Source organism: Astatotilapia calliptera, chromosome 1 (assembly GCF_964374335.1).
Source record: "Astatotilapia calliptera chromosome 1, fAstCal68.1, whole genome shotgun sequence".
In the NCBI taxonomy this organism is placed as follows: Eukaryota; Metazoa; Chordata; class Actinopteri; order Cichliformes; family Cichlidae; genus Astatotilapia; species Astatotilapia calliptera.
The window spans coordinates 2358467-2385294 of record NC_137422.1 but is presented as its reverse complement, the minus strand read 5'-3'; the positions used below and the strand labels follow the sequence as shown (position 1 = coordinate 2385294).

At 41.8% G+C, this 26828-nt stretch overlaps 1 protein-coding gene and 3 long non-coding RNA genes across 4 annotated transcripts; 2 read left to right on the top strand and 2 right to left on the bottom strand.

The window, feature by feature from the left end:
• Positions 1 to 5695: 5695 nt before the first annotated feature.
• On the top strand, positions 5696 to 8059 carry LOC113026139 (uncharacterized). The gene is made up of 2 exons (XR_003272876.2): positions 5696 to 7534; positions 7846 to 8059. It is a non-coding gene; the product is annotated as an uncharacterized LOC113026139 (long non-coding RNA).
• Positions 8060 to 8469: 410 nt separating this feature from the next.
• LOC145428686 (uncharacterized) lies at positions 8470 to 13306 on the bottom strand. Its single transcript, XR_013909004.1, has 3 exons — positions 11650 to 13306; positions 9892 to 10023; positions 8470 to 9697 (listed from the first exon to the last, which is right to left on the bottom strand). It is a non-coding gene; the product is annotated as an uncharacterized LOC145428686 (long non-coding RNA).
• A 7535-nt stretch (positions 13307 to 20841) lies between these two features.
• LOC145428681 (uncharacterized) lies at positions 20842 to 22465 on the top strand. The gene is made up of 2 exons (XR_013908999.1): positions 20842 to 22066; positions 22201 to 22465. It is a non-coding gene; the product is annotated as an uncharacterized LOC145428681 (long non-coding RNA).
• LOC145428680 (uncharacterized) lies at positions 22114 to 24349 on the bottom strand. The gene is made up of 2 exons (XM_080301219.1): positions 23964 to 24349; positions 22114 to 23075 (listed from the first exon to the last, which is right to left on the bottom strand). Exons 1-2 carry the CDS (start codon positions 24221 to 24223, stop codon positions 22805 to 22807), a joined length of 531 nt encoding a protein of 176 aa, XP_080157345.1. The 5' UTR covers positions 24224 to 24349; the 3' UTR covers positions 22114 to 22804.
• Between the last annotated feature and the right edge of the window lie 2479 nt (positions 24350 to 26828).

Genomic DNA, 26828 nt, shown 5'->3' with positions numbered 1-26828 from the left:
GCTTTAGTAGAAGTTGCACATCAGTTGGTGTCCCCGCCCCTTATCCCCCTTAAAATCCTAACTTGAAGATGCAGAATTTGCTTCCTAGTAATATGGATGTCATTCATGAAGGTAATACCCAAGCAAATAGCAATTTTATTATGATCTGTGCTGCAGTTGTAAGACCGGGCACTCGAATCTTTCCTAAAACCCTCTCCCCACTCCCTACTGACATTGTCGTGATGTTACTGCTTTCTCACTGCAGTCATGCAATTTATTCTATAAAAAGCTCTTACGGTGTGTTCACACCGAACGCGATAGACGCGAACAGAGCGTCAGGTTTACATGTAAAGTCAATGGAAAAGCGCGATGACCCGCGATTGCGGCTCCCGCGAAAATTCGGAAGCAGATTTGTGTCGCCAAAACGCCAAAACGCCTGAAACGCGCGTCAGTCTAGCGCGTTTGGAGCGTTTGACTCGCGAATAAAACCACGCGCGTGAGTTTTTGTGTTGCATTTTGTGCATACGCGCGTTACGCGTCTACCTGGAGTTGGAAAAATCTGAACTCCAGCGTCAAATCGTGCCGCGACAACCAATCAGGAGCCTGGTGACGTGGCTGTGACCTAGGTCAAAGGGGCAGATCCAGCCAAACCCCTTCATTCTTCAATGGAAGGAAGGCTAATCAACGCCGTAGCAAACAACCTGGAGCTGTACGACACCAGCTGCTTTCTGGACCGAGACAGGAATATAAAGGACCGAGCTTGGAGGAAGATATGTGAAGGGCAACCTGGTTCATTCATTTCTCTTAAGTTTTCTCTTAAGTTTTCGCTGACCCGGGGAAGCCGCACAAAAGCTAGCAAGCCACCGCTATTTTCCCACTGACGTACAAATACCGTTCTGCTTTTATGCATGTTGTCATATAGGAATATAGTTTCTTTATTAATAAGCAGCACACAGTGGTCCCGCTGTCACTGCTTCGCTTTTCCGCTGATTTTCTTTTTCTTTTCTTTTTTTTGCACCGTACAGCATTGCATTCTGCAGCCTGATTGACAAATCTGCTCCGTGTCGTGTCTCCTGCGCTTGCCAAATTTATCATGTTTGGTTTTGATAACCATCACGTCCATTAGAAAAAACAGCACAAAAACACCCATAACTATGAGCCTCATTCGGAAATAGACACCTGCACCGCGAGGGGAAAGGGCGCACGAAAGTGGCGGGCAGATGAAGACAAAACGCGGCATAATAATACTTTTACGTTTTGCAATCTACAAAGGTTTGCACTTTGAGAATCAATTGTGAGAACTGTGACCAATGTTCATGTGTGTGGGGAAAACAGTGTATAAAGTGCGTGGCCAGGGGCTAGTTATTCTGAGAACCCCTGCTGCAATAAAGGAGGGACCACTGTATATACTTTCTCTGATCATATTCAACCTGTTAGCATTTAATACTGTATTGATAGAGCCAACTGGTTCTGCAGCAGAGCATCCCCTGTTGCTTCTCCTGGCTCCCCAGTCCATGAGCTCCTGCTGCTGCACCCACAGGTATGTACAGCAAGCACTGATACCTTTTTAGTCGGTGGGATTGCCTTGTGATCACCTTTACTAAATATCTACAACCAATCTGATTATATCCTGTTTTTGTTTTTTTTCACTGTTGAAATTAAAATCTAGTAGCAGCCTTCTCATTTCTTTGTGTTTTGTGCTGTTTTACAGGCCCACAGAGGAGGACGGCTCCGAGGCAGATGAGGGACGGGTCCCAGGACGGTCCATCGGCGGTGGAGCTGGCCACCCTGGAGTCCCTGAAGAGACCACACCAGTCTCCAATGGAGCATTTCCTCCTCAGCCTTGTTCCTGCTCTGGAGAGCAGCTGGTCCTTTTTATTCCTGTCTCTCTGTAAATACTTATATTTTATATATTTATGTTTAATGTTTTTCTGTTTGAGACTTTTAATATTATTTCAAATAAATGTTTATAATGACTAATGTCTCAGTTCTACTACACAGCAAATGTTGGCACACGACTTGACACATGTAGAAGTTATTTCATATTATACTAATGACAAAATATACTAATACAGTGGGATGCAAAAGTTTGGGCAACCTTGTTAATAGACATTATTTTCCTGTATAAATCGTTGGTTGTTACAATAAAAAATGTCAGTTAAATATCATACAGGAGACTCACACAGTGATATTTGAGAAGTGAAAAGAAGTTTACTGGATTTACAGAAAGTGTGCAATAATTGTTTAAACAAAATCAAGCAGGTGCATAAATTTGGGCACCACAAAAAAGAAATGCAATAAATATTTAGTGTATATCAAAGTGTGTGTCTCCTATATGATATATGGGGTGCCTTTGTCTGGACGTGCTTCCCATCCAGAGCTGCACAGCACAGAGGGAAGTTCCAGCGCTCCTGGAATCCCTCTGTGATGGACCGCCAGTCTCCAGGTGAAGGCGCAGCCATGAAGTCGTCCACTAGAAAGTCCCAGATGGCCGTCGCTATTTTCGACGTCGCAAACATTTTCTTAAAACCCTACCTCTGTCTGGAACTTTATACCATATTTTCTCTCGTTTTGGTGGCTTTAATTTTACTTTAAATTGTAATTACAATGTTGAGAAACTCCCTGTAAAGCTTTCATCCTTCCATAAGCAGGTCCTCTTAGCGTGGACCCTCATTTATAAACACAACTTCTCACCTCACAAATACCTCATCTGGAACAACAGAGATATTTTATAGAAAAATAAATCACTTTTCCTGGAAACTTGGCTCCAAAATGGGATCCTATTGGTGGCTCAGCTGGTTAGTAAAGAGGGACAACTACTTACTTACAACGACTTTATTGCACTATATAATTTTCCAATCAGTGTTCAGGAATTCTCAATGGTGCTTGGTGCCATACCCTCAGGGACTTTAATGTTATATAAAAACACTGACAGCTCGATCTCTACCTCAGTCACTCTCCCTGATCCAGCTGAGTCACCAATAGGAAAAATCTGCTTTTCACAGGAACTTGGTAACAGCAATAAGAGAATACGTAGTTTATTCCAAGAAGATATCGTCTCTCTCCCATATATAATATCTTATTGGAACCGATTTGTTCCAGATATCAAGCGGAAGACAGTCTGGATGGTCCCCCATAAATATTTGATTGTAAATAAGGTGAAAGAAGTCTCTTTTAAAATTCGACATACATGTTATCCAGCCAGTCACTACATGGCCAAATTTAAAAGGGACATAAATACTAATTGTACTTTCTGTGGGGATCATCCAGAAACTGTGACACATCTTTTTTGGTACTGTTCTTTTACACAGAGATTCTGGAAGGAATTTAGCAGCTTTGTTATTGTCCATATTTTAAGGGAGTTTTCTTTACGATGGGAAAATGTTTTATTCTGTTTCTTTAAGTTCCCCAAGAAGTATGAGAAATGTTTTTTTATGATAAATTTCTTAATACTTTTAGCTAAATTTTTGATCCATAAATGTAAGTTTACTAACAAAACACCATATTTCTGTCATTATTTTAAGGATGTGCACATGCACATACAATCAATATCAGACTGCACCAACAAAAAGGCTCAAAACAATATATGTATGTGAATTTTTGCGTGTATTCTTATAATTGTTACCTTTTTCTTTTACCCTTGGCTTTTATATTTATTTACGTATTTAAATATGATTTTTTTAAAGTAATGCTGCGAGATGGACAGTTAAATAAAGGTTTCATTGAATAAAAAAAAGATTTAAAGATGACTGGTGGCGGAAGCAGAGCACAGACTGTCTGTGAGAATCTATCGCCATCGTGTGGTGCAGAGATATATTGCCATTGAATTTAGACAACGAAAGCTTGGCTCACAGAGCAGCTGCAACAAAAAACATTAAATAGCAACATGATATATTATATTATATTATATTATATTATATTATATTATATTATATTATATTATAATGCAAACAGTGCAGGCTTCAGCTCTGGGGAAGAAGCTGTTCCTCAGTTTGGGTGGATTCCGTCACTCACAGCGTTGTTAGCCCTCTTGTGCGTGCAGACTGCAACCCCCCCACTGTGCTTTGCCCTGATATCTGCAGTGTGAGGTTGGATCGCTCATTTTCATCCTCACACTGATGCCACTTATTTCGGTCTTTGTTTGACATAAAAGGGCATATTTGTCACTTTATTGCAACTATATTTGCACTCTTGAGCTCCTTCATTCACTGACTGATCATAAAGTTATTACTTGCGTTATGTATTCATCCTTTTGAACATAATTAATGAAGCCACATGTAATCACTAAAATTTGTATTTTGGGTACAATAAGAGAGTTTCAGATGTGACGCTGTTTTGTTTTGTTTAAATTTCACCAACTTGCTGATGCCCACGGTTGTGAGTGCGGCTTCTTACTGTACATGAGTGGATGGTTGTAAATCACATCACAGATGCCAAAAACCTCTCAAACCAAGCCCCCTTGCCGGTGATGCTGTGCACAACCTCGTGACAACCACATCACTGATACTAACTCCTGAGCTGACCGTATGTTAACATGCGCCACAAATAAGGGTCATATTTGGATTTAAAACAGTCACCGAGAAGCTTCCACTGAATGCTGCTTTCCCCTGCATGACACTGAAATCATTAACACATACTAACCCTCCATACCCTGTAGGAAACTCACTTCCTTGGAATAACATTTCAACAGGGAAAGAGTTGAGAGCAAATGTCCTTCTCTTGAACCTTCTGTCAGTCAGACAAGTGTAGCTTGAGCTTTTGTTTGCACAGGACAGGATTAACAATGGCGACATAAACGAGCTAAGGAAGCATAGAAACTGCAGAAAGGGCGTATGGCTCCTGTGTCAGTGAATCCAAACTACCTCTATGTTTGAACAATCCAGTTACACAGCTCAAGAAAATATTACTCTGACAGAAGGAAAAGGCAGTATGTGTCTCAGTAGTACTAAAAAGCTATTATATCAAAACGTAAAGGGAAAACAGTTTGATGAGCTGTATAGTGAACTGAAACTGAAACAAAACGAAGCCTATCATTAGGAATACTGACTTTTTACAGCTTCAGTTCTTTTTTCACTCAGTAGGTGGCAGCAAACTACAAACAATGGTTGCATTTTACACTCATCCGTTTTCATTAGAGGCAGAAGCCAGAAGCACATCCAGGTTTAGGTCTGCTGCTTGGTGCTACACAGAAACAGGCTGAACAGACTGAAACTCACATGAATTTGGACGAATCGAAGTAAGAATGTCACTTCTGCTCAATTGAATTGATTATCATGACCCTCACTAAGAGCCACTTAATAAGTTAGGAGTAATGTGCCAAAGTAGTATAAATATTTGAACTTTTGGCAAATCCAGCAGGTTAATGAAGTGATTTCACATCATGTGTTCAAACACAGCTTGTCAGTTTTTAATATATCCCATGTGTGCATACTTAAGCTTTAAAAAAATACAGTCCAATGACCTGATAGATGTTTGCTGAACATTGTGGTTTACATCAGCACTTAAACTAAAACATAAAGAACCTGTTTTGTGCGGGCTGTTCGATACCATGAAGCAAGACCTCTGAACATCTCAGTTTTTACACACACACACACACACACACACACACACACACACACACACACACACACACACACACACACAACAGGAGTTATAAGGTTAATGGGCATCCAGTCAGTTAGCTAGTAAGTACTTTGGGTTTAATATTGACTCCAAATCTCCCGAACACTATGTCGATTTGAGAATGCAAGACCGAAACAGCGAGACCAAGACCGAGACCAAAGTCAGTCGAGACCAAGACCACGTAAAAGTGGTCTCGAGACCAAGACCAGTCTCGAGACATCCAACTCTAGATAATATCTCTTGGGTGGTATGGGAACTCCTTGGTGTTCCCCTGGACAAGCTGGAGGAGGCAGCTAGGGCAGGGGTGGGCATTCTCAGTCCACGAGGGCCGGTGTCCCTGCAGGTTTTAGATCTCACCTTGGGTCAACACACCTGAATCACATGATTAGTTCGTTACCAGGCCTCTGAAGAACTTCAGGACAGGTTGAGGAGCTAATTTAGCCGTTTAAATCAGCTGTGTTGGTTCGAGGACACATCTAAAACCTGCAGGGACACCGGCCCTCGAAGCCTGGAGTTGCCCACCCCTGAGCTAGGGAGAGGGAGGTCTGGGCTTTTCTGCTTAGGTTGCTACCCGGCCCCAGAGAATCTGAAGAAAATGGATGGATGTATAGATGTTCCAGGTGTGTCGCCATGTGGGGAAAAATGCTTCAACACATGGTTGGGTTGGTAGTGTACCGGGGGCTTCTATTTAGGACTACGCTTCCTCCTCACCATCACTCAGCAATCATGTTTTCCCAACTGCTCGGGAAAATCCGATGGAAGAGAACTGACGGGGCCTCCGGAGCTACAAACAAGCTACATTTATAACAAGTATAGTTATTAGTAAAGTAGGCCAAGGGGTAACTAAACATCTGAGCAGGAAAGAGTAGGAGAGACAGGTGAAGAGCTAATGCTAAGCTAGCGAATCCCTAAAGACACAGTGACTGAACACTGTAAATATAATTAGTGGGTGATTCAACAGAGTGTGCTTTGGATAAAGCGCAGGAAGATTACACTATGAAATAAGACGTTATCTATAAGTTTTTAATTAAATTGGCTACACAGATAAGCAATGCAAAAATACCACTGTAAGATAGAACAGGAAGTGATACTCCAGACTGAGACAACACCAAGAAGTATTTTGAAATGACCTTGAGCAAGATACTGAACTCTGAGTCGCTATTGATAAATTTGTGCAAATGTGTGTCTGGTACTTAAGTATAAGAAAGAGCATTTACATGAATGTTTGTGCGACTGGCTAATAAGAATTTTGAGTGCTCAATTAGAGCACAAAAACACTGTATAAGTGCCAGTCTACTTGCCGTTTTTCTGCACCACCTTTAGTTTCCAAACCTACTACTGCACCCATTTGTGCTTAAAGGTTGAGAGGTTTTCAAAATTCAAACAAAATGTAACTGTACTATGAAGCTGTCTCCTCCTCAAATAATAATTATATAAATAGAAAAAGTTGGGACAAGCACAAAAACCTGGAATCCTGTTAACAAACAAGCAGAAAAACCAACGTCACTGGGGTAAAACGTGTTTGAAGATCAAATATGTACACAAAACTGACATTGGGTGATGCAAAATGGAGGGAAGAGGAAGCAATTTCTGTTTGGTATTATTGTCTATAGATAATAATATGCTTCAGAATATCATAACCATGAGAGCATGCTTATTTAATTATCTGCTTTGTGTGCTGAAGACCTTAAATTCTTTCAACCTATCTGCTCAGCCCCCGGCTTACTTTTCTACCTCCACTAGTTTCACAGAACAATCATGGAGACTAGTAAACACCAACATAGATATAGTACATCAAACTGTTCATCAAACTCAGATGTTCATGTGGTGTCTTAAAGAAATGCAGCAGCGTTTAAAGATTTCTCTCTGTTTGTTGTTTGACAGGCTCAAATGTGCCCATACCTGTGCAAAGGAACAAGTTGTTCTAGAAAAAGTAAGTAAATAAGCTCGGATGTTTTCGAATTTTGTTTACTTCATTATAATAGAAAATCATGTTCCTATACATTTATTTTACCAATTAAAGCTTTGTCAGGATAACTTTAGTGGAAACATTTGGTTTAAAACAAAAAACAATGAAATGTCATATATTTTAATTGATCAGGGTCAGAAGCATGTAGCTGGGATGAGTGAAAGGCATATAAACCAGAACACCAGACGAACACATCTCCTCAATTTACAGCCTGTGTTTGTGATTTTTTTGTGCAGATACTACATATGTGTAACATCTTCTTTCTGTTTCCACAGACAACCAAGAGATGGGAGAGATTGATGCAGCTTGAATTTTATGCTTTTCAAATTTGCCTGAAATAGCTTTGTTTAAAATGAGAAATGAAAATGTATCATTGTCTATACTTTTCACCTGTCCGTTGACTTAATCCCAATCACGCTTGTGTAATTGCTAGTCAGCTGTATGAAATACTAAAAAATGAACAAAAATAAACGTTCATTTTCATTTCTAGTAAGTTTGTTTCTTTATTCCACAAATCCTACAAGTCTACAGGTCAAAAATACACATTTAACAAGTAAAGATATGAACTCAGTCTTGTACTAGTATTTTCCTGACAAAAAGATATAAAACCAAAGGTTAATCTACTTAAGTAACAGTCAAACAGAGTGGAAATGGCTTTCAGTGAGAAAAACAATATTATTTTCCCAGTATTACTCTCCTCAAAGTAAGAGTAAGGCCAGTCAAAAGAGTAAGTGAAATGCACACCGCCTTCGCTCCATGTTGCTTTACTGTTGACTGAACTGCTAACTTGGGGTTTGCTCTCTCTGTTAGTACAAGAATTTGATTTACTCTGACTTACAGAAACCTGGTTGCAGCAGGATGATTATATTAGTTTAAATAAATCAACCACCAATCATCAATCAAATGTGTTATGTACTGCTGTACTTTATTCACAATGAGTAAATAAGAATTTCATTAAAATGACTTTATTTTGGACTGTCACTTTAATTTTGTTTATACAGTACCAAATCCAAACAACAGTCGCCTCATGGTGCTTTATGTTTAAGATAAAGACCCTACAATAAACCCCAACAGTAAGATGAGCCCCTGTTAACAAGCACCTGGAGTCAGTGTGGAGGAAGAACTCCATTTTAACAGGAAGAAACCTCCAGCAGACCACGGCTTAGGGAGTGACAGCCGGTTTGAGGGGAGGACAAAGGGCAGAGAGGCAAATATTAACTTCATGTGGCCTACAGATTAGCTCGACAACAGTGCATAGAGGGCTTCATGGAATGGGTTTATATGGCCAAGCAGCTGCATCCAAGCCTTACAACATCAAGTGCAACACAAAACATCAGATGCAGTGTTGTAAAGCATCATTGTGAGGGGCGCTTTTTGTTAGGAGCTGGGCTCTGTCTTAGATCCAGTGAACTAGTGTTGGTGTGAGGGTCTTGGGGTTTGGGGTCTGGGATGCAGGGGGCCTGCAAGGAGTATGGAGCACCAGTGCCCGGAGTCGCCAGTTTCATGGTTTGGTCTCTCCATGCGCAGGGGGGGTCCACGCCTCCGCAGGGGGGTCCACGCCTCCTCGGATGCACTATCATGTGGAGCGAGCTGGCCCATGTTGGGAGGTACGATCTGCGCTTTAGGGAATCTCAGGAACCTCAAGGACCTTTGGGGGAAGCAAAATCCCACACCTAAGCAGCAGGCGTGGGGCATTTTGGGTAGGTTAGGGGCAGCTTGTCTTGTCCTTTCTTTGTGTGTGGATAACTGGCATGGGATGCAGCACATGGAAATCTGCAGCAGTGCAAGGCTGTTGTTACAGCCCTTCTAGGTAAACACAGTTCAAGTGCTGCAGTAGAGAAAATCTGACAAAATTGCACGGCAAAAAAAAAAGAAATAAATAGAGAGCAACTTTCCCCTGGCTGCTACACACCTATCTTTCATTAAAAAATGTAAACCATTATGTGACTCACAATTCAAATCATGTAATTTTATTTATAGAAAATAACATTTTTATTTCTTTAAATAAAGAAAGTTTTAACAAAGCTAACACAATAGCTCGATGATAAGCATAAACTTGTTGCCGTCACATTACGCAGCACATTTTAGGAGAGCTGGTCTGGGAGTTTGCCTTCTGTCGGATGAACTCTGGATAACAAACCAGAAGAGGAAAACAGAGAAAAGAAAAAAAAGTAGACACATTCCAGTGAACAAACAGAAAAACAGTCTTACGGCATTATTGGTCTTTCTGTGGAGAAATATTGTTAACTAATATTGTATGACTGTTAAAACTGACAAATAGTCTGACCAGTGAAAGGAAGTAACCTCCCTGATTAGCTCACCTGCCAAATCTGTCCAGGAGATTTCCACCAACCCCTCATAGAGGCCTTTGGTAGGGTTTTCTCCAGCTACGAGCACTCCATGAAGCCAGATTAACAGCATCCGGTGACCATGATCTTTGAAGCTTTTCTTACCTTCAATTTAGATTTATATCAAGCATTATCCATCTGAACTTTTAGTTAAACACAGTCACTGTAGACAGTTCTTATACCATCAGAACATTTATAGAATCACAGTAACTAACTAGTTCATATAGTCCACTGGGTCTGTATTGTAACCACAGACCAGCGTTAAGCAAGCGAGGTACTTGGCCAGTAAGCAAAGCTGAATGACATCCTGATATCTTACATTTTAAGTGCTCCAACAAAATGAAACAATATTTTATTTTATATAATTTAATATTTTATTTAAAGTTCAACTTTAAATTAAAAAAAAGGTTCAACAGGTTAAAAGTCAAATAGAGTTTAAAAGCAAGGTGTCAAAGATCTGGCATTTGGAATTAAAGAAAAAAGCTGTGCCCAGAATGTAACTCTTGCAACAGTGTACAAAAGCTGAAAAACTTATTACAATCCATGTTGCAAACTGCTGTCATCTTGGAGAGACTGCTCTTGGTTGGAGGACCAATCTACCCAAAGAGAAAGATTAGCAATTATATCCAACTATGTCCAACAAGGACAAGTGTGGGTTTGGATGGACGGAGGTACAGTATCTACCATTCAGGAGGAGGGCAATCTGGTGGGCAGTTTAGCCAAGTTATTGGCCAGTAGTTAGATGGGACGGGCCCCTTCTTGGGATCCTTGGGGATCAGGACAGCCTTCGGTTAGACATTCCGGGTGGGTCTCAACCATTAGCACCTGGTTCATTTGTGCTGCAGGATGCTAATGGAGTTAGCTTGTTAGCTTCCCTATCCAGTAGGTGTTAAACATGGCAGGGAATGGTGCTGTCCAATCCCTCTGCTTGACATGTCTGCCACTGTGATGGTTACTGGATCCTTTCAGGGAGGTTGTTGCAGTCTGCTCTTAGATCCACTAGGCACTGAGCATTTCTGTTATGTGTTGCATCCTTCTTACATATACTCTTCAGTATTGCTCTGTCTCCAGCGTTGGCGGGGCTGTTCTCATTTTGTTCTGCTGCCATTCAGACTATACTTTGGGTAGTTCAGTGGAGAACATCTGGTTTATTCTCCTGGCTTTTATCTCTCTGGTTAACCAAGATTCAGGTATCAGGTATAGGCAGTTGTAGTTGTGCTTCAGGTCATCATTATAAGACAAGATATTGTATGATAATAGACGTTTTTCTACAAAAAAGTGATGTTGTAAAAAAAACAAAAGAAAAACAACACCATCTGCTCTCTGAAATATTAAGGATTAAGCATCCATTTACTCATGTCAGACTATCCATATATTCTAAATAGATCTGTAGTTCATTTGTTGTAGTAGAATTGTAGAAAGAATTCTTGATCTGGGTTAAAATTGACCTAGACCAGAGTTAATCACCTCAGGTACTCAGAATGCTGTAGAGTGAATCAGTCAGTGCCAAATTTGAGAATTTATTTTCAATAAAATCACTGGACCCATGAAACAGTGCTTCTATGGTTCTGGACATTACAGGCCTTATATTACAGTTTTTCAAACTTGTATGATTTCCTGTGTAAAGATTTATATATATATATATATGAAAAAACCCAACAAGTACAAAAAAGGTAATAAAAATAGCAATAAAACTGTCAATAATTTTTTTAGGAACTCAGCACTGCTCACCTGTCCACTGTTGTTCTATAGCTTGTATATGTGCTTCACTAAAGTCCCAATGCTGAGCGAGAATCTTCCACTCCCCATAACACAGATGCTTTGTGGCGAGGGTCCATAAGACAGAACGGAAGTGCTGTGTCTCTGGCTGATGGTCCTGTTTGAAGCTCAGAGGTCTTCTTACCTGCTCACATCCCCCGTGATCCTGAATTCAACAGGGAGAAAGTTTTGTGAGTCGTTCGAAGTTAAAAGGATGTTATCACGTTTTATGCATATGATGTACAAAGAAAACAAACTCTCAGTACCTCTTGCTTTTAAAACTAGCACAAAGAATTTACAAGATACTTAGCTGGTTTGTTAAATACCTTCTCCAGGAACAAAAGGCAGTACACAGCTGTTTTACACCTTAAGCTTCACACTCCCTTGCTACCTCCAAAAGTCATTTCCTTCTAAACCTAATACGTGGTTTTGTCATCTAGCAAGAACTGCAATCAAGCATTTGCAATAACTAATAAAAAAAGCACTTGGGACAATTGTGTTGGTGACAGCTTTTGTTATAATATCAATAATATTCATATGAATATGGGATACTGTTACATGTTTGCACAGACTTTTGTGGAATATGGAGACACTCCTGGCATTATATGAGCAAAGTGAGACTCATTTTTTAGGGTTGGTGGAGATGAGTGTGAAGATCCAAACAATCCCTGTCAGTGATGGAGAAGCTTTGATGAAAATATTTGGTAAAAAGTTCACCAGCATGAAGGAAATGAAGTTTCAAACTTTCCTTAGGAGGAGCCCAGCACGCCTGCTTAAAGAAAAGTGAGTGTGGCGATGTGGATGCTTGCAGCGACTGCTGTATAGAGGCCATCCTGCTACACATGAAACACATCAGAGTCATAACTGTTATTTTAGTCACGTGTTTGTTTATTATCCTTATTGTTTTATCTGGGACTGTTTGCAGACATCTCAGAGAGAGGAGACACCAGCATCTGAACAGAGACTCAAACCAGCAACCTGCAGCTCCCTGCTTGGCTGCTCCAGTTTTCTCCTCACTCATGTTGCCCACCAGTGATTTCTAGCTGCCCACCCACACAGCAGGCTAGAATATGCGCTGAGCCTCAGCACCCAATACTTGGACATGTTTTCTTTATTAAATAATGAACCAGACCCCAAAAGTAAACAGCTGTTATTGCTAGGCAACGGGAGCAGCCTTTGGCGATGCAGCACCTGACATTCCTGACCATGTGGGCGGAGCATGCATGAAATGGAATGTTCAGTAGAACTGTGCAACACAAGCACTTAGTTCCAGCATGTTTCATTGTATCCAGACACAGCTAGAGACACATCTACAGCAGCATCTCTGTGCAGGACAAACGACAGTTGACGAAGAAACATCGAAAACTTCACTTCACTCCTCTACAAAACGTTGGCTCCTTTGTTTAAAAGGCCAAAATGAATCGAGGGAGAACGAGAAGAGGATCGGCGAGTGCTTCACCTCACAATTCAGTACAGCTGATTAACCTGCAAGAAGAACTTCAAATGATACAGGCTGAAAATATCAAATTAAAAGAAGAGGCAGAAAAATCAAGAGGAGAAGCTAAAGATTCACAGTTTGAAACTGATGTAGTATTGCAGGAATTACTGCATGTGGGTCTCAAACTTAAAGGAGAGAAAATGGGAAAACAACAGGCAGAAAAGGAGAATGAAAAGATGAAGAAAGAACTGTTGGAAGCTCAAAAAGCATTGGAGGAAGAGAAAAGCACAGCACAAGAAGCCAACAATAAATATCAAACTGCAAAGAAGGAGGCAGGAAATGTGATGCAGGAATTACAGGAGGTGCAGGAAGCTTTTGGAGAGGGAAAAAGGAAAATGCAGTTGGCAACTCAAGAAGCTGCAAATGTAACGGCTGAAGCTGAAACACTAAGGAAGGAATTACTGCATGTAAAGCAACAACTTGAAGAGGAGAAAAGACGTAAAGATGAGGCAGAAAATGAGATTGAAAATTTGAAGAAAGAATTGTTGGAAGCTCAAAAAGTGTTGGAGGAAGAGAAAATGAAAATACAGGAAGCAAAGAAAGAAATGGAAGATACAAAGAGTCACACTGAAAACATGAAGAAGGAACTGATGAAAGTGCAAGAAGAACTCGCAGAAGAGAAAATTGAGGTGAAGGTATTCAAGAAAGAAATGACGGTGACCAAGAAAGACTGCAAAGACGCACTGAAAGAAATGCGAAAGCACAAAAAGGAAGCTAAAGAGCTCCTCAAACACAAAGGGAAACTGGCCAAACAGCAGCTGAAAGAAAAATTTAAAGATGCCGAGGAGCAGCTCAACAAGACCTTAAACGAACTGAAGGCAAAAGAAAAAGAAAAGCAAGCTGAGGACAGGAGGGGATTCTGGAGCAGACTGCTGAGGAAGAACTGACTCAGCAGCATCAATAGTTTCTTCCCCCTCTCTCCACCTTTCTTTCACCCCATCCTTCTTCTTGGGACGTTTGCTTGTTTTTTAAAAACTGAAATGCACAAATAAAATTGCCATAACTTGACCTCATGTTGCCTGCTTCTTTTCTTGTGTGTCTGTGGATGTAAAACAGTAACACACCTCCTGCTCTGTGTCTTTAATTGTAAATAAATGCAATATGTTTTCATTTTAAAATGCAGTGCAAAAAACTTCTGCTCTGAATCTTTTTTTTAGCAAAAAGCTTTTTGTTGGCTGTTGTGGAAGTTTTCCATTTAAATAAAGCTGCAGACGAGCGGTGAGCGGTAGCTAACATTCTTTAATCAAACACACAAAGAACAGACAACCAAGCTTGATGAAGTCCCTGCATGACCGCGGGACAGACGGTCAGCAGAGTCTGAGCCCAGCATGGCTCTCAGTTAAATATCTCCAGGAACAAAAGGCAGTACACAGCTGTTTCACACTCCCTTGCTGCCTCCCAGAGTCCTCAAAGACACAAAAGACTCTTCCTGTGGAGTCGTCTGCTTCCCCCAACTTCCTTACTACACCCCCACCATTTGTCTTACTGTATGAGTGTGAGACATGTTAAAATCCAGTGGCACCAAGGTATCATACAATAAAATAATGTGATTAATACATAAGTAAAAGAAATTCCTTTACATGCCCCTTCCTGATTTCTTATGTTTTAACATGTTTGTTATGTTACGCCCCAGTCTAGGGGTACAGGAACGCAACACAAGTTTGAAAGAATTGCCCCGCCCTGGTCCCCAAAACCATACACAAAGGGAAACCAATTTCTTAGTGAATCGTGATTTATTTTTCTGCACTGCAAAAATGAAGCTCCGGGGTGAACAAAGGCCAAAATAACAAACAAAACAAGCTAAGTCAGGAGGAGGTGTTATCTACAACCCTGGGTGAAATCAAATATCAAACAAAAGACAAGCGCTACACCTAACTCCCTAACTGAAATAAACAGGAGAAAACAGTGCAAGGAAAAACAATAAGGCAGCTCACCCCTTCTGTTGCAGTGCTATTTACAAGGCTATTTACAATGAAAACTAATGTACACACTATATACAAAACTCCAAAAAAGTCGCACAAAGTCACAGGCACAAAAGTCTCAGGTTTTGGAGGCCAGGGTCAGGTCTGCTGCTGCTGTCAGTGGCTGCCCCGGGACAACTGCTGGTGAGGGATTTGAAGAAGATCACATGGCCAGGGGACCAATCAGCAGCCGTCAGCTCATCCACTCCGGGACCTGCAAAGACTTAAAGGAACAGACAACAACAGCCACCAAAACAGATTATGGACAGGGCCATAACACCCCCCTTCCCAAGACCAAACATCTCCCCTAAAGATGTTTGGCGCTTAGGGGTTCCGAAAACCACGTGACAGCGCATCTGCCAGTACATTCTCTGTCCCTTTCTTGTGATGGATCTCCAGATTGAAATCTTGTACTAAGAGGGACCATCTCATGAGCCTTTGGTTAGAATTTTGCATTCGGGTCAAAAACACGAGGGGGTTGTGGTCTGTGTAAACAATGACAGGTGCTGAACTGGAACCGACATAGACCTCGAAATGCTGTAGAGCAAGCAATAGAGAGAGGGCTTCTTTTTCAATGGTGCTGTATTTCTGTTGGTGGGAGTTGAATTTTTTCGAAAAGTAACCAATTGGGTGATCAACACCCTGTCTATCCTCCTGCAACAGTACCGCACCTGCACCATTGGCGCTGGCATCCACCTCAAGTTTAAACGGATGTGTGAAAACAGGAGCGGCAAGTACTGGTGTGCTGCAGAGGAGAGCTTTGGCAGACTCAAAAGCATTCTGGCATGTGGGGGACCATACAAATGGTTTTGACACACTTGTGAGACTGGTGAGAGGTGCAACTACATCTGCAAAATTCTTACAGAAGCCACGATAATAGCCGGCCATACCAAGGAACCGGCGAAGCTCACGTCTAGTGCGAGGCACAGGGAAATCTAGGATAGCCTGGATTTTAGCCAGAAGGAGGCGCACCTGTCCCTGACCCACCTGCTTCCCTAGATAAGTCACAGTGGCCTTACCAAAGTCACATTTGGCAAGATTTAGGGTAAGGGATGCCTCTTTTAATCTTCCAAAAATCTCCGTGAGTGTTCCAAGGTGATCTGACCAAGTCTCTGAATAGGCTACAATGTCGTCTAAGTACACTTCACAGTTTGTGACACCACCTAAGACAATGTGCATAAGGCGTTGGAATGTGGCAGGGGCATTTCGAAGGCCAAAAGGCATGACGGTGTATTGGAGGAAGTGATCAGGAGTGACAAAAGCAGAAATTTCAGATGCACGCGGAGTGAGGGGAACTTGCCAATAACCCTTTAATAAATCCAGTTTGGTGACAAACTTTGCGGAGCCAACCCTATCCACACAATCTTCCATGCGGGGAAGAGGGTAGGAGTCGGGTTTGGTCACACTGTTCACCTTGCGAAAATCACTACAAAAACGTGGAGTTTTGTCTTCCTTCGGCACAAGAAGGCATGGGGAACTCCAGGCACTCGAACTAGGGACAGCAAGACCATTTTCCAGCAAGTAGGAAACTTCTTGCTGAAAAAGTGCACGTTTGGTAGGGTTCACACGATAAGCGTGTTGTTTGATCGGAGGGTGGTCACCTACATCTATGTCATGTTCGAGGACAGTAGTGCGAGACGGAGTGTCAGCAAACAGAGATGGGTAAGTATTGATCAGAGAACACACATCGGTCTGGGCAGCCTCATCTAAATGTTTTAGGTGGGAATTCAACTTATCCAATACTTCAGAGTTTCTGAGTCGGGAGCAACCCTCAGCACAAACGAAAGCTAAGCCATCACTTTCTGGGCTATACTGAGACGGGGATGCTGGCACAACTACCGACACGGCAGACAGCGCAGCGGGGGATGAGGAGGAGTTTACACCTGCATCACGAACAAAATAAGGCTTCATCAGATTAACATGACACACACGACGCTTTCTCCTACGGTCTGGGGTACCTATGACATAATCTGTGTCACTCAGTTTCTCTTGGACAGTATAGGGCCCACAGAACTTTGCCTGGAGAGAGGATCCAGGAACGGGTAGGAGAGTCAACACTTTGTCACCCACTTCAAATTTTCTCTGCATGGACTTTTTGTCGAATTTCCTTTTCATTTTTTCCTGAGACGCAGAAAGAGCCTCGCGTGCAATTTCGCATGCTTTATGCAGACGCTCCCTAAAACAACTTACGTAATCTAATACGTTCTGCTCGGGGGTAGCTGTGTCGGACAGATATCTCTCTTTAAGCAGCCGCAGGGGACCACGCACTGTGTGTCCAAACACCAGCTCTGCGGGACTGAAACCCGTGGACTCCTGCACACTCTCCCTCACCGCTAGAAGGAGAAGTGGCAGACCTTCGTCCCACTCTCTTCCTGACTCGAGACAGAACTTCCTCATCATGGTTTTCAAAGTCTGGTGGAAACGCTCAAGAGCACCCTGTGATTCGGGGTGGTACGCACTGGACTTTTGATGCTTGATGGATAGCGATTTTAAGACTTGAACGAATATCTTGGACATGAAGTTAGACCCTTGGTCTGTTTGAACTGATTTAGGCAAACCGAAAAGGGAGAAAAAGTTTACTAATGCTCTGACAATGGCTTTGACTTTGATAGTGCGTAACGGAATAGCCTCGGGGAAGCGTGTGGCGGCGCACATTAAAGTCAAGAGGTACTGATGTCCTGACTTGGTTTTTGGAAGCGGACCTACACAATCGATGATTATGTGCTCAAATGGTTCGCCTAAGGCTGGGATTGGATGCAATGGAGCAGGAGGAATAACCTGGTTGGGTTTTCCGCTGACCTGGCAAACGTGGCAAGAGCGGCAATATTTGGTCACATCAGTCTTCAAACCTGGCCAGAAAAAGTGACGCAGAATACGAAGGTAGGTCTTCCTAATTCCTAAATGTCCAGAGAAACTGCCACGTGCTAGGCTGAGTACTTGGTGTCGGAAATTTTGCGGTACAACTGCTTGTTGAAATACGTTCCAGCCAAGATCACTAGAGGAGGGAGGATGCCATTTGCGCATTAACACATCATTTTCAATGCTGTAGACACGGGGATTCTGATCGCTTGAATTTGCGGCAAGTAAACATTTGGCCAAAGTCGGGTCATTCTGTTGCGCATGAATAAAATCTGTTTTGTTTACCTCAAAAGACAGGTCAGGTGTAGCGGGTAGCAGTTTATCAGACACACATTTTTCAGCTTTTTCCACAGGCAGTTCGGCTTTCTCAGGAACAGCTTCAGAACATAGAAAAGAGTCAGACAAGTCAACATCACCATATTTACGCTTGTGGGCGCGTGTGACAACACAGGCAGGAAAAACAGAGGGCAGACTGTCAGCAGCAGGCTCGGAAACAAAATCAAAATCATCGACGGGGTTTTCAATTACTTCAGGGATCGGGAAAACTTTCCCATTGGCTAGATCATTCCCCAGAATCATAGTAACCCCCTGCACGGGCAAGCAAGCGCGCACCCCCACTTTATGTTACGCCCCAGTCTAGGGGTACAGGAACGCAACACAAGTTTGAAAGAATTGCCCCGCCCTGGTCCCCAAAACCATACACAAAGGGAAACCAATTTCTTAGTGAATCGTGATTTATTTTTCTGCACTGCAAAAATGAAGCTCCGGGGTGAACAAAGGCCAAAATAACAAACAAAACAAGCTAAGTCAGGAGGAGGTGTTATCTACAACCCTATGTGAAATCAAATATCAAACAAAAGACAAGCGCTACACCTAACTCCCTAACTGAAATAAACAGGAGAAAACAGTGCAAGGAAAAACAATAAGGCAGCTCACCCCTTCTGTTGCAGTGCTATTTACAAGGCTATTTACAATGAAAACTAATGTACACACTATATACAAAACTCCAAAAAAGTCGCACAAAGTCACAGGCACAAAAGTCTCAGGTTTTGGAGGCCAGGGTCAGGTCTGCTGCTGCTGTCAGTGGCTGCCCCGGGACAACTGCTGGTGAGGGATTTGAAGAAGATCACATGGCCAGGGGACCAATCAGCAGCCGTCAGCTCATCCACTCCGGGACCTGCAAAGACTTAAAGGAACAGACAACAACAGCCACCAAAACAGATTATGGACAGGGCCATAACAGTTACACTTACATGTTTCCAATTTCAAATGTTAACACAGATGTTCAGAGTAAATACAGATTGTAGTTTTTCAAATGATGATTTAATTTAGTTTGGGGAAACAGCTCCAACTTTACCTCATGTAGAAAAAGTCATTTCCTTCTAAACCTAATACGTGGTTTTGTCATCTAGCAAGAACTGCAATCAAGCATTTGCAATAACTAATAAAAAAAAGCACTTGTGACAATTGTGTTGGTGACAGCTTTTGTTATAATATCAATAATATTCATATGAATATGGGATACTGTTACATGTTTGCACAGACTTTTGTGGAATATGGAGACACTCCTGGCATTATATGAGCAAAGTGAGACTCATTTTTTAGGGTTGGTGGAGATGAGTGTGAAGATCCAAACAATCCCTGTCAGTGATGGAGAAGCTTTGATGAAAATATTTGGTAAAAAGTTCACCAGCATGAAGGAAATGAAGTTTCAAACTTTGCTTAGGAGGAGCCCAGCACGCCTGCTTAAAGAAAAGTGAGTGTGGCGATGTGGATGCTTGCAGCGACTGCTGTATAGAGGCCATCCTGCTACACATGAAACACATCAGAGTCATAACTGTTATTTTAGTCACGTGTTTGTTTATTATCCTTATTGTTTTATCTGGGACTGTTTGCAGACATCTCAGAGAGAGGAGACACCAGCATCTGAACAGAGACTCAAACCAGCAACCTGCAGCTCCCTGCTTGGCTGCTCCAGTTTTCTCCTCACTCATGTTGCCCACCAGTGATTTCTAGCTGCCCACCCACACAGCAGGCTAGAATATGCGCTGAGCCTCAGCACCCAATACTTGGACATGTTTTCTTTATTAAATAATGAACCAGACCCCAAAAGTAAACAGCTGTTATTGCTAGGCAACGGGAGCAGCCTTTGGCGATGCAGCACCTGACATTCCTGACCATGTGGGCGGAGCATGCATGAAATGGAATGTTCAGTAGAACTGTGCAACACAAGCACTTAGTTCCAGCATGTTTCATTGTATCCAGACACAGCTAGAGACACATCTACAGCAGCATCTCTGTGCAGGACAAACGACAGTTGACGAAGAAACATCGAAAACTTCACTTCACTCCTCTACAAAACGTTGGCTCCTTTGTTTAAAAGGCCAAAATGAATCGAGGGAGAACGAGAAGAGGATCGGCGAGTGCTTCACCTCACAATTCAGTACAGCTGATTAACCTGCAAGAAGAACTTCAAATGATACAGGCTGAAAATATCAAATTAAAAGAAGAGGCAGAAAAATCAAGAGGAGAAGCTAAAGATTCAAAGTTTGAAACTGATGTAGTATTGCAGGAATTACTGCATGTGGGTCTCAAACTTAAAGGAGAGAAAATGGGAAAACAACAGGCAGAAAAGGAGAATGAAAAGATGAAGAAAGAACTGTTGGAAGCTCAAAAAGCATTGGAGGAAGAGAAAAGCACAGCACAAGAAGCCAACAATAAATATCAAACTGCAAAGAAGGAGGCAGGAAATGTGATGCAGGAATTACAGGAGGTGCAGGAAGCTTTTGAAGAGGGAAAAAAGAAAATGCAGTTGGCAACTCAAGAAGCTGCAAATGTAACAGCTGAAGCTGAAACACTAACGGTGTGTTCACACCGAACGCGATGGACGCGAATAGAGCGTCAGGTTTACATGTAAAGTCAATGGAAAGGCGCGATGACGCGCGATTGCGGGTCCCGCGAAAATTCGGAAGCAGATTTGCGTCGCGAAAACGCCAAAACGCGTGAAACGCGCGTCAGTGTAGCGCGTCTGGCGCGTTTGACGCGTGAATAAAACCACGCGCGTGAGTTTTTGTGTTGCACTTTGTGCATACGCGCGTTTCGCGTCTACCGCTCGAGTTGGAAAAATCTGAACTCCAGCGTCAAATCGCGCCGCGACAACCAATCAGGAGCCTGGTGACGTGGCTGTTACCTAGGTCAAAGGGGCAGATCCAGCCAAAGCCTTTCATACTTCAATGGAGGGGAAGGCTAATCAATGCGGTAGCAAACAACTCGGAGCTGTACAACACCAGCTGCTTTCAGTACCGAGACAGGAATAAAAAGGACCGAGCTTGGAGGAAGATATGTGAAGAGATCGGGCAACCTGGTAAGTTCATTCATTTCTCTTTTGAAAGTTTTCACTGACCCGGGGAAGCCGCACAAAAGCTAGCAAGCCACCGCTATTTTCCCACTGACGTACAAATACCGTTCTGCTTTTATGCATGTTGTCATTTAGGAATATATTTTATTGTTTATTAATAAACAGCACACAGTGGTCCCGCTGTTCATCCGTCACTGCTTTGCTTTTTCGCTGATTTTTTATTGCACAGTACAGCATTGCATTCTGCAGCCTGATTGACAAATCTCCTCCGTGTCGTGTCTCCTGCGCTTGCCAAATTTATCACGTTTGGTTTTGATAACCATCGCGTCCAATAGAAAAAACAGCACAAAAACACCCATAACTATGAGCCTCATTCGGAAATAGACACCTGCACCGTGAGGGAAAAAGGCGCACGAAAGTGGCGGGCAGATGAAGACAAACCGCGGCATAATAATACTTTTACGTTTTGCAATCTACAAAGGTTTGCACTTTGAGAATCAATTGTGAGAACTGTGACCAGGGGCTAGTTATTCTGAGAACCCCTGCAATAAATGAGGGACCACTGTCTACTCTACGATTATTATATCCAACCTGTTAACATTTAATACTGTATTGATAGAACCAACTGATTCTGCAGCAGAGCATCCCCAGTCCCTGAGCTCCTGCTGCTGCACCCACAGATATGTACAGCAAGCACTGATACCTTTTTAGTCGGTGGGATTCCCTTTTACTAAATATCTACAACCAATCTGATTATATCCTGTTATTGTTTTTTTTTTTTCTTCAATGTTGAAATTAAAATCTAGTAGCAGCCTTCTCATTTCTTTGTGTTTTGTGCTGTTTTACAGGCCCACAGAGGAGGACGGCTCCGAGGCAGATGAGGGACGGGTCCCAGGACGGTCCATCGGCGGTGGAGCTGGTCACCCTGGAGTCCCTGAAGAGGCCACACCAGTCTCCAATGGAGCATTTCCTCCTCAGCCTTGTTCCTGCTCTGGAGAGCAGCTGGTCCTTTTTATTCCTGTCTCTCTGTAAATTCTTATATTTTATATATTTATGTTTAATGTTTTTCTGTTTGAGACTTTTAATATTATTTCAAATAAATGTTTATAATGACTAATGTCTCAGTTCTACTACACAGCAAATGTTGGCACACAACTTGACACATGTAGAATTTATTTCATATTATACTAATGACAAAATATACTGATACAGTGGGATGCAGAAGTTTGGGCAACCTTGTTAATAGACATTATTTTCCTGTATAAATCGTTGGTTGTTACAATAAAAAATGTCAGTTAAATATCATACAGGAGACACACACAGTGATATTTGAGAAGTGAAAAGAAGTTTACTGGATTTACAGAAAGTGTGCAATAATTGTTTAAACAAAATCAAGTAGGTGCATAAATTTGGGCACCACAAAAAAGAAATGAAATGAATATTTAGTGTATATCAATGTGTGTGTCTCCTATATGATATATGGGGTGCCTTTGTCTGGACGTGCTTCTCATCCAGAGCTGCACAGCACAGAGGAAAGTTCCAGCGCTCCTGGAATCCCTCTGTGATGGACCGCCAGTCTCCAGGTGAAGGCACAGCCATGAAGTCGTCCACTAGACAGTCCCAGATGGACGTCGCTGCCTGGGGGGTGATCTGGCTCACCGTGGACACACCGACTCTGAAACTGAACGCGATGGTCCTGAAGGAGTCCCCGGTGACAAGGAACCTGGACAAAATTGTTCAAAATCAGTATTATGTGTACTGCAGTTACAAAATACATTATTCAAATTCCAAAATACTTTTGTGACGTCAGATTTAAATCACAAAACTTAAATCTTACATAAAACATTTTGTAATTATAAGGATAATTACAAAATGTATATTAGATAATATCTAAAACAGTTGTGTTTTATTTTAACTTTAATATATCATAATTTGATTGGTAGCAACTTTCACAACTACAGTGAGCCAATCACTCATAATTCCTAAACATGTCAATCAGGTAGGAATGAAGTGAGACATTAATAGAAATAAAGAGTTGTATGTTGACATGTAGCCCTTTCCTTGCTTAAATCATTAATATTTTTGAAAAATTAATCTGTGATAAGACAGCTTATCAAGATAGAACCCTGTAACTAGAGATGAACCAAACTGTTCACAGTTTTATCTAACTCTGTTTTAATAAAGGCTGGTGACCCCTGCTATAGAGTCTGACAGCTGCAGGGATTATATACAAATATTCAACTATCCCAGAATTAAACCAGGTCTAAATAAAAAGGAGTGAGTATCACTACAAGGTTAACTCAGTGGTCCTAATGCTACAGTTTGATATCAGCAAACACCGAGCGCATACATTGATGTGACACCACAGCCATGCTATCATGCAAACACTGATAACAGCATAAATCGAATTAAATCGGGACTTGATGAGAGCTTCTGAGTATCACTAGAAATATTATAAAGAGTCGTCTCTGTACCACAGTTTGCTTTCAGTAAACACCGACAGCATTCACTGTTAGCATAGCACATCCATGTTAGCAGTGTATAACTGGATGGATTAGCATATTAGCACAGATATCAATAAAGGACTACCGTATTAAATAGTTTTACTAACCTCAGGCAGACGGACAGGCGCTCTGCAGGTGGGATTGAGCGTCTGTAGTTGGTGTCTAGGCGGGCGATGCTGGGACCGACGAGGGAAAGCAGGTCCTCAAACTGGCCGACGGTGATAGCGCTGGAATCGGCCGTCATCCAGGCGCAGCTCCTGGAGCAAGTGGTGAAACTCACCAAACTGCTCATGCCTTTGGAGGACCTGATGGACCCAGGTACGGCGAGGATGTCTTTTACGCTGCTGCTCTGCTCTCCACAGTACATAGAGAAGGGAGACTCTCTCTTCAAGCGCTAGCTCGATAGCTGCCATCTTGCAAAGATACCGGTCTGGCACAACTCCCTCCCACATTCCTCCCACATTTCCGGTTCACGCGCGTCAAAATATGATATTTTGACGCGCGATGGATTTTTCTTGGACACGCGTTGAGACGCGAATGTACACGCGTCAAATTAGGGGCGTTTTATTCGCGTCCATCGCGTTCGGTGTGAACACACCGTAAGGAAGGAGTTACTGCATGTAAAGCAACAACTTGAAGAGGAGAAAAGACGTAAAGATGAGGCAGAAAATGAGATTGAAAATTTGAAGAAAGAATTGTTGGAAGCTCAAAAAGTGTTGGAGGAAGAGAAAATGAAAATAGAGGAAAGAAAGAAAGAAATGGAAGATACAAAGAGTCACACTGAAAACATGAAGAGGGTACGGTGGCCCCTAGAGACAAAGCACGTACAAACTCCAAAACACTTACAAAATCCAAAACACGTGCAAAATCCAAAACACATGCAAGCTCCAAAACAATTACAAAATAAAAAACACATGCAAAAGACAAAACACGTACAAAATATTAAAAACATGCAAAATCCAAAACACGTACAAAATCCAAAACACGTGCAAACTCCAAAGCACTTACAAAATCCAAAACACGTGCAAACTCCAAAACACTTACAAAATAAAAAACACATGCAAAAGACAAAACACGTACAAAATACAAAACACATGCAAAATACAAAACACGTACAAAATACAAAACACATGCAAAATACAAAACACGTACAAAATACAAAACACGTACAATATACAAAACACGTGCAAAATACAAAACACGTGCAAACTCCAAAACACTTACAAAATACAAAACACATGCAAAATACAAAACATGTACAAAATACAAAACACGTACAAAATAGTGATGGGATTTCCGGCTCTTCGGTTCGGCTCACTAAAAAGAGCCGGCTCTTTCGGCTCCGAACCGGCTCTTCAGGTTGTTTTGTTACTTTAATTAATTTATTATTAACAATAATATAAAATTATGCACAAAAAGAATTACTAACGTAAAACAAAGTGGTTTTATTTATATACCGGTATGTTTATATATAAATATATGCGGTGGCCCCTAGAGACAAAACACGTACAAACTCCGAAAAACATTTCTAGCATGAACTGAACTTCCAAAGCAGAGCTACTAGATCACTTAAATTACACAATTGAAAGCATGTGTGTATTGTTTGTGTATTTATACACAGGCACTCATATATATTCAAATAATTTAAAAAAAAGTTCATTTACCTGTTACTACCACACACCAAATCCGGTTGTTGGTACTTGCTGGCTTGTGTAGCCACAAGATACCAAAAGCTCCACACTGCGCCCAGCATCCTGGAGCACTTCTGTTGTCTTTTGTACGTGTTTTGAGTTTTTATGTGCTTCTGAGTTTTTACATGCTTCGGAGTTTGTACGTGTTTTGGAGTTTGCACATGCATCAGAGTTCGTACGTGATTTGAAGTTTGTATGTGCTTTGTCTGTAGGTGCCACCGTAAATATACTTTTATTTATTCACTCCACATAAAATGTAATAAATAAATCATATAATACAAAAATCAACTATTCACATTTCAACTTTTAACTATTTAAATTTTCAGCTTTTTCCTTTTACAAATTTAAAGTGAAAACAACACAAAACACTGCAAACCACAACCCAATTAAATATAAATTAAAATATCAAAACAAAAAGAACATGCATATTCTCTGTCATATGGGCCTGGATGAATAAACTTTCTGAATCCTTTATCATCTGCAACCGAAAATAGTTGTGGATGATTACTATACCTTTCTAATGTCACGTTTTTGTCCCTGGCTCTCTTTGTCTCTCTCTCTCTCTCCATCTGGCTCTGTTCCTGCTACTGAGTGTAACTACCGCCCCTCCCCCCTCTGCCCAGCGTAAAGCACAAGGCTCACGTGCAGGCGAGAGAGAGGGTGAGAGAAAGAAAAAGAAAAAAAAACCCACGTGACGGCTCGCGATAAGGAGCCGGCTCGCGTCGTTCACGTCAAAGAGTCGGCTCTAAGAGCCATTTCGTTCGCGAACGACCCATCACTAGTACAAAATACAAAACACGTACAAAATACAAAACGCGTGCAAAATCCAAAACACGTACAAAATCCAAAACACGTGCAAACTCCAAAACACATGCAAAATACAAAACACATGCAAAATACAAAACACGTGCAAAATACAAAACACATGCAAAATACAAAACACGTACAAAATACAAAACACGTGCAAAATCCAAAACACGTGCAAACCCCAAAACACGCGCAAACCCCAAAACACGCGCAAACTCCAAAACACAACGGAAGTGCTCCAGGACGCTAGGGGCAGTGTTGAGCTTTTGTTACCTAGTAACTACACAAGCCAGGAAGTACCAATGACCGGATTTGGGGTCTGCAGCCTTAAAGGCCGCATTTTAAGGCTGATTATGTCACAGCGACACGACAAAGACTGTCCCAATTCAAAGGCTGCTCGAAATGCGGCCCTCAAATGTGTCCTTAATTTCCCTGAATTTTAAGGATGGGTCTGTGTAGCCTTCATGGCCCAAC